The 8,707-nt window shown below is 36.1% G+C and overlaps 1 protein-coding gene across 1 annotated transcript; it reads right to left on the bottom strand.

The window, feature by feature from the left end:
* Positions 1-315: 315 nt before the first annotated feature.
* LOC129887623 (mRNA-decapping enzyme-like protein) lies at positions 316-8,234 on the bottom strand. The gene is made up of 8 exons (XM_055962790.1): positions 7,955-8,234; positions 7,690-7,730; positions 6,549-6,598; positions 5,375-5,519; positions 4,154-4,210; positions 3,228-3,351; positions 2,265-2,732; positions 316-734 (listed from the first exon to the last, which is right to left on the bottom strand). Exons 1-8 carry the CDS (start codon positions 8,111-8,113, stop codon positions 678-680), a joined length of 1,101 nt encoding a protein of 366 aa, XP_055818765.1. The 5' UTR covers positions 8,114-8,234; the 3' UTR covers positions 316-677.
* Between the last annotated feature and the right edge of the window lie 473 nt (positions 8,235-8,707).

Genomic DNA, 8,707 nt, shown 5'->3' with positions numbered 1-8,707 from the left:
CGAAATAACTTGTTCCTAATCAAATGACCCCCAAGTATTCTGTGATAAGAGCCTTACTCCCTCCATCTCAAAATACTTGTGTTTTTGTTTACACATCTCTTAAAACAACATTAACTAGGAGGGATATTTGACTATTTTATCAAACAAATGTTTGATAGATTCGCTTGCCTTCTGGTTACGTAATAGCAGCTTGAAGTTGGGAGGCGAATGTGACAAAAGAGGTAGATGTGTACTTTGAAAAAATTAAGATGGGACATCGAAACGAAAGTGTACGAGTTCATGAGCCATTGGAAATGTAATTTAAGATAGTAGGACTTCCGGGCGCGAATCCAGATACTTCTTTCAATTCATCTGATCATAACACTAACTCTTGCAGAGACCAAAGCTGAAAATGCAAATACAGCTTTCACATGATTGTTTATTGTTTAGCGAACAAAAAACACATAGATGGAACTTGGCTAAATGAAGCATTGGAGTTCCAGACAAGTAAAATCCACAAAATATAAGGTAAAACATCAAATCTAAACTAGTAAAACTAAGAGCATAATACTATATACAAGGTGGGTCTCAAAGACACTATAAACAGAAGGAATCCAATAGCGATAAACTTGATGCCATCTTTCTGCTAGTAACCCTGCTTAATGTCATCAAGTGAAGCGGAATGGTTCCTCTATTTATCATGTATGGTGAGCATTCAAAATAGCGCGGTATACCATGTCAATAAATTGGTCATCCTGTTATAGAAATAGAGACAAAAATCAGATGTATAGTAGATAATTTATATCAAATCATGGGTCCTAATAGAGAAAAATAAGCACTAAATAGGTGAAAATCTCAAGATGTGAGTATCCAAAAACAGCCTAGCTTAATCAACTAGCTACACCAACAAAACTAAAAGCCAATGAATAGTGAGCGAGCTTATTAACTTGTACCTTAAAATATCTTATTCCCAACTATTTGCGGACTCCATAACTAATTTGCAGTACTACAAAATGCCCAATATCAGGAAATTACATCCAACGGCTTTGAAAATGGGAGGTCTTAATCTTTGATCCCTGCTTGCCCCATGGGCAAATCATTAAGATCAAAAGTCAAAAGTTGAAGTTTTGTCCATGGTACAAGCAGGGTCAAAATTTCAAGACCAACCACCTCTAAGGCCATTCTTGTAAATTACCTCCTCAATGTGACCTTGGCCAATAAAGGCACGTCCGGAATTAAAAGTTTATGAGTTTCTTCAGTAACCTCAAGCTAATACAATAATAGCTCAGTTCATAGACAAGGAAGAGAATTTCGAGTGGAGAACTCTCTTAAGGAATGGGAAGGTCAACATGGAAAAGAGAAGAAATGGCGACAGATTGCAAACAATTAAGAGGAGCTGAAGGGAGTTGGAAATAGGCGGATATTGACGAGTGCCAAAATGGTTAGGGAAGAGATTTAGGGGTTCAGGAACTTTTAGACATTTCATCCAAGGATTTGTGGGAAGAACAGTTCAATTTATTTTGGACTTTTGATAGATTGCCCTTCAGATAAAACATTTGGTCCTTGAGAAACTAAGGTGCTTCAAAACTACAAACATCCTTATGTTCCCAGATGGAAAGGCATCCAGACTATGTGACAGATAAGAAGTCAGATCCCATAGGAATAAGAGAAGCAACCAAAAACCAGTTCCAACTTCCAACAGAGAGTCTCAAAAAGCAATTGTTTGCATACTCATCTCTTCTTTTTCTTTTTTTTCGTTTTACTTCTTACTTGAGTACTCTTAGTAACGTTCTAATGTGGATTTCCAAGCCATATAAAGGGACCACCCATCCCATTATAGACCGATGTGGGACTTCTTCAACACCCCCCCCCCCCTCATGTTAGGCTTGGACATCTAGAGTGTGGACAATTTTAATACGGAGGCCCAACATCGTGAACGTGAATTGGGATGCATCCTACTTTGATACCAAGTAAAGAAATGGATCTTGGCCTTAAGTCAACCCCAAAAGCTAGCTCAAGAAGTGAGGATTGCTCAAGGCATATAAAGAGACCACGCATCCCATAATTGACCGATGTGGGACTTCTTCAACAACTCCAGTACAGTGGAAGAAGCTGCTGGAAGTTTTTTTTCTTTTACTAAATAAACGCCCCCACAGCAGACCCCTTTGCTTTGAATATATATTTTCGTTATCAGAACAAATGTTAGTCAATTGCAGATTTCTAAAACTTTTGAGCCATCAAAAAGTTCACATAACAAAGTAACCACCCAATTCAGGAACACTTACTTGAACAAGCATCACAAGTGCCTCATGCACTTTGTCTCTGTTAATAACAAGTCCGTTGTTTGGGCTAGGAGCAGAAGTAGGAGTGAGAGATGGAGGCGGATTGGGAGGAGGAAATGGCTGAAGCAAAGGAGCTCCGTAACGGTGTTGTAGATTCCCAGGGGAATGAAGTGGAGGAGCAGTAGGCACAGATGAAGAAACAGGAGGTATAAGTGGAGAAGAGGAAGGAGGAGGACCAAAGAATGATGATGGCTTCACAAGATTTGAAGACCTAGCACTGGTATCAGGTTCAGGAGCATCAACAGTAGGCATCAAAGTGGAAGATGTAGAAAGAGGAGAAGATGGAGACAGTGCAGGTGCTGAAGAGAGAGGTACAGCAGGAGGACGGGGAGGAGGTAGGACTACTGCAGATGAGTCATACGGCTGTCCCTGAACTGCAGCATTTGGAACACTCCCGATTCTCATAGCATTCTGCAAAACGAAATGCTAGAACTTCAGTCAAGTTAACAATGTATGCAACAAGAACATATACAAACAAAATTTTCATCTCTAACATGGTACTAGTCCAGAAGTATGTCCACTTAAAACACCAAATACATGATCCCAATATAGAAGGGTGGAATAATGCATCAAATGAGTCAGTATTACTTCTTTAGGAGAAATAACAGGGAATCTCAGTTGGTCTCCCTTGATAGATGGATTTCTTAATGTTTGGAATGTCACTTAAAGTTCTTAACAATAACCATATGGTTAATTAACATATTGTATACATCTCATACAGTCACTAAAATTTTTGCAGGAATGCTAACAAATGATCCCAAAGCAAAGGCTAATGATAAAAAGTATTTAAATCTTCCAAGGGAACTGACACATTGAGAAGACATTATTTTATGCAAGATAAACGCTGCATAACAGCCATATTACGTGGAGAAAAAAAGAGCAAGTTTTAGGGAAGAAAGGGCATACACTGAAGAAATTCACAAAGGAACGATCATCTGGGACATCTGCAGTATTTGATGTAGTAGATGATGGCTCCAAGGGACCATCCATTACTGACATGCTTGGAACTGCTTCCAGCTCTTCAAATTCACTGTATCAAAATTACATAAAACCCAAGTTCCTCTCAGAATCCAACTGATTGCAATTTGCCTTCAGTCACAGATTATTTTGAGCAAATGGTTAAAAAGCCAAACCAACCCACCAAACTATTCACCTCTCCAATGATCTTGTAGCTTGCGTGCAACTAAAAGCTTTCACTTCTCACAAAATAATGTCTCATTAGCTTTTCGTAGTCACTATCACCATGGATATAGCTAATTTTTATGAGCAAGTTGGCTATAGAAAGGACACATGGTAGGACTAGGACCAACCTATTCAAACTGTATACAAGACCCAACAATTCAAAGGCACATTCAACACTACTCACATTTCACTAAAAGCATACTTCCACCGCAGATACCAACATTATCCTGCTCCTCTCAGGACACTCTGATTAACTTTCTTATTTCACAGTTCTGCTGTCAAAATCATTCGGTGAACTTAGATTTTAACTATATCTATGAGCATCTACAATTATTGTTAACAGTCTTTGTCACTCAACTGTTCGACCCCTGAAAATTCAAACAGTATCTCATTGAACGGGTTCTTTAGGATGACATCGATTGAAATTTATTATGCTTTCTCTCAGTCATATTGCAGTTCAAGAGTTTAGCAAACAGAGGGAAGACCAAAAACTTTTTAAGTGCAAAGTTAAATTGCTATATCTGAGACATAAATCAAGGAATAGATCAACGTCGAACTGTTTAGAAATAAAATGCTTTTAACACTCGAAGAGAATCTATCATTTTTTTCAATAAATATATTCTGATCTTAACAAATATGCACTGAAATACCTCAGGCTGGATGGTAATTTGAACTTGGTAGGCACCTTGGAATAAGCACTCAGTATCCTGATCACAAGTAAATATCAAAACAGATTATCAGGCATAATGAGATAATGTTAACAAGAAAAGGCAAGAGAAGATTGGCATGGTAATCAGTGCACAGAACAACCAAAAAGGGTACTTGTCTGATCTGTTCCCTTCTCATTACAGTGATAAATAGATAAGAGGGAAGCAGTGAAGAAGTTGTTTTGCATCGATGTAAGCTTGAATCTCTACCCCTTTCCCCCCTTTCTGATAGATGCCTTTGCCTTAAAGTTTCAAGTCATAAAAAATATACACTCAACTTCTCAATAGCTCTATGAGAAACTTATTTGAAAAGATGAGATGAAGATCTACCAAACCATTTCAGCTTGTATATAGTGGGTAATATGGAAAGAGAGGAGTTGGAGGTGTTCTGGAAGGTAAAAGAAGAAACCTCCAAGCCAGAGTAAAACAGTTCAGGTGTTTTGGAAATAAAACGGAGAACAACCCCAAGCCAAAGTAAAACAGCTTATCTCTTTACTGATCAGGAAAGATGCAATGAAAACAAAGCTGCAAGTTTAAGTCGGAATGCCATCTAATCATTCACCTAATTAAAACAATGACTAAGCCAAACATACCATTCTGCTAATCATTGGGCTATTAACTACAACAATTATAGATGTAATAGACAGGTTCTAGAGGAATCCAATCTATAGGTAGCAGAACTAGCAAATTCTACTTCCATAATCATGGATCAATTAGATTACAAGGACATACTCCAAAAGAATGATTGCGTAGGCATTTGAGTCCTCAATGTTCCACATTATGCAAATCTAATACTCCTTCCATTTCAAAATAATTGAATTGTTGGGGTGTTTCACACCCTTTAAGAAAAGAATATTAAGACATTAATTAGACATTGTTTTTCATTTTTATCCTTATTAATTATTGTCAAATTACTCTTTAGAATGATTATACATTAATTAAAGTTTCTTGAACACATCAGATAGGAAATTCAAATGAAGGGTAAAAATGGAAGAATATTCTAAAATTATTCTTGAAGATTGAACAATTAAGTTAATTTGAAATATGAAAAAATGTCTCAAAATGTCTAAACACACCCACATACAGAAAAGAAGAAGGGAGGTGGGGATGTGGGAGATGGGGAAAAAATGATTTATGGAGGGAAAAAGAGATTCAAAAGGTCACCTGTTAAAGAGATTAGCAACTTCTTCACATTCACGTGAATTATAGAACCATATTCCATTTACTTCTTGGGAAGAATTTCGATATAATAAATATGGGAGTTGGAGCTCAAACTCAAAATCGCCCAAAAGATCCTCCACCAAATTATCTGCTTGTACGAATAAAATCATATCTTTAACATGAGAGAACTAAAGATACATGCTCATAGAAAGCAAAATTTCAACTTTTTGTACCAACTTATGAGCAACATGAAATTCACGTCAACATGGCCTATTTCATTCCACTACTAGGAACTTCCTAAATCTAGAACATTTTCAAATATTATACTTATACCCTAAGTTGCTCGGACTAGGGTGCGGATCTAGAGGGTGGATCCTCTATGATCTAAATTTTAAAATTCGGGGATACGGATCCATGTATCGATACGGGTGCGGTGATTCGGCTAAAAATAATTCAAATAACTAAAAATAAAGTTATAAAGCCTAAATTATGAGATATTATGTGGAAAACTTGAGGAGAAAATCTTGATCAAGAGGAGAATCCTGAAAAGAGATAAAAGGAAAGGGAGTGACAATAGAAATTTATATATACAAGGTATTCCATTTTCTTCAATTTCACCTTAGTTTTTGTTTTGCGCACAAAAATCATTGAATTTGTTCAAAATTTCTCCCTCGAATTTGGTCAAAGTACTCGAAACCTGTTGACCAGATCGGGTAAGGATCCCACACCCCCGTCATGTTGACGCGGGTGCGGCACCAAAAGTGAAGAGTCCGAACAACTTAGCTTATATCAACATGAATATACAAGCTCCTAACCAAAAAGGTCTCCTACCAAACACCATTCCTAAAGTTAAGTGTTACAACATCAATTAAGTCTTAATCCTAACTAATTGCTATCACCAATGTAGATTATCTGCTTCCATTGTGGTTTGTTCTTAACTAAGTCCCATTGACTCTAAAAGATATAATGTCATCAATTGCCATTCCAGTGTTCTCCTACAAATGAGACTACTTCATTACTATCTCTTGACATGAATTGAGTGTCGGGTTAACTACTTCAGGATTCTCCAAAGTAACTTACATCCCCTTGAGATTGATCAACATCAAAGAACCTTGCAAAAGTTCTGGAAGGATACAATCCAAGCAGAAACATTTTGGACAGAAAACAGATAACTAACCTGTATTTCTGCGGTTCATAACTATGAACTGAAACCGAGGTTGAGCACTCCTGTAACACCCGCCAAAGAAATAATAAATATCCCATATAGCCATAACATTCAAGTCAACTGAGGAAGAAGAATAATGCATTAAATCTAAAAACTTTCAATCAATTGATCAACTTAATTCTAATCTAAGACTAGATGAGGTCGGCTGTAGTAATCCTGTATAATAATTTTGCTCTAGTGTGCTCAGCTTAATTCCATTATTAGTAAATAATTTGACTATTAAGCAAATTTACTACTCCAAAATGCAGCTTCTTCAAAATTCACACTTAACACTGTGACATACAAGTTTTGACCATATTATATCTAAAACCTTTCCACACACAAAAAAACTAGAAATACATCAAACCCTGGAATGGGTCAGAGAAAGAAATGCCTAAAAAGAAAAAGCAAGTCTAGAAACCCAAATGCTTATGCACCCAAGGTTGTGGCCTAGCGGTCAATGAGGTGGGTTAAAAATCTCTCAGGTTTAAATTCCAATAGAGACAAATAAAAAAATACAAGGTGATTTCTTCCATCTGTCCTAGCTTTGATGGACAGAGTTACCTAGTACCTATTGTTATCTATTGCTGAAGCAAATCCAGAAACCCAAATGCTTATGCACCCAAGGTTGTGGCCTAGTGGTCAATGAGGTCAGTTGAAAACCATGAGGTCTCACATTCAAATTCATGCACAAACAATAAAAACACAAGTTGATTTCTTCACATATGTCCTAAGTCCTAACCTTGGTGGACAAAGTTACCTAGAATCTATTGTTACCTATTGCTAGGGAGGTACCCCATATCCCATAAAATTAGTTCAGGTGCATGCGGGTAAGTGCCCAAGAAATTTCATACTAATAGCCTATTTGGATTGACTTTTTTTTTGACTTATAAACAGTTTTCAACTTATAAACTGCTTAAAATAAGTTCATCCAAATAAACTCAATTATTTATTGAGATTTATTTTAAGCACAAAATGAATTTAAGTTGTCAGTCAAACACTAAAAAAAAAAAGCAACAGCTTATAAGCAATCCAAACGGGCCTCTAACTACCTTCCGATCAAAGCAGGCCCGAACACCATGTTCATAAAAAAACAAAAAAAACAATTGCTTACCTCTTGACAACAAACAAGGATCCTTCCACATCCTTTCGACTCTACAGAAAAAGATCAAAACAATATCAGTACTCAAATAAGAATACTCAAATACAAGTTAATCAATAAACTACACTCAATCCCAAACTAGTTGTCAGTTCAAATACAATAAATTTTATCATTTTCTCAACTTCAAAAACGAAAAGGTTTTGCTAAAATCTCACACTTGCCCCACAAAAAAAAATAACAAATAAAGATTCAATTTTTTAAAAAAGAAAATGAATACCCATTGGCTATTATCGATATTGAATTCGTATAAAGTAACATGAGCAGCAGTAATCAATATTTCTTCAACAAATGGATCGATTCTCTGAAGAACCGTTAAGTTAAGGAGCTTTGTACTGTTTTGGTCCAAATTCGGCATTAATTTCCCGTTCTGAGACATTATTTTGTACCGAATTTAGTAGCTGATTTTACGATGATTGCTGAACTTGCGGAGAAAACCCTAGAAATCCTCCCAATTGGGGCTTGCTGTATATATATTACTTGGGAGATTGCCTATGGAAGAAGATACTTGTCTTTTATAATTATAATATATTACGAAAAATGTTTAAACTACTCTCAAACTATTAGAAATAACTTAAATATATCATTTAATTATTTTTTAGATTAAATATACCTTGTCGTTATTAAAAGAGACCATAAATATTCTTTCACTTAACGGTTGACCATTAAAGCTGACATGACAATATCATAAGAAAAAAAAAATAGCCACATGGACGACCACGTCAGCCTCTCTCCCTCTTCCTCTTTAGTTTGAGATATTGTTGATCTTTTTTTTTTTATAAATTTCCTACACCACCACATACTCCCTCCCTTCATAACCCTCCTCCACTTTTTTTAATTATTAATTGTTATTTTTTTAAATTTTGTACAACACCACATACTTTCCCTCCTCCCCCACCCCCCTACGCTGAACTCTCCTCCAAAAAACATATTTTTAAAAATTTTATATTTTTTTTCCAGAAAGTGGGTATAA

The sequence above is a fragment of the Solanum dulcamara genome, chromosome 4, assembly GCF_947179165.1.
Source record: "Solanum dulcamara chromosome 4, daSolDulc1.2, whole genome shotgun sequence".
Lineage (NCBI taxonomy): Eukaryota > Viridiplantae > Streptophyta > Magnoliopsida > Solanales > Solanaceae > Solanum > Solanum dulcamara.
The sequence above is the reverse complement of the archived record's forward strand: the minus strand, read 5'-3'. Positions and strand labels throughout refer to the sequence as shown.

Excerpts from the sequence above, each read along its gene's own strand:
- LOC129887623 (XM_055962790.1), bottom strand. The coding sequence starts at position 8,113 with ATGTCTCAGAACGGGAAATTAATGCCGAATTTGGACCAAAACAGTACA. Across the intron at positions 5,520-6,548 it reads TATGAACCGCAGAAATACAG|ATAATTTGGTGGAGGATCTT; the intron begins GTTAGTTATCTG and ends TCGTACAAGCAG. Across the intron at positions 735-2,264 it reads CACTTGTGATGCTTGTTCAA|GATGACCAATTTATTGACAT; the intron begins GTAAGTGTTCCT and ends TTTCTATAACAG.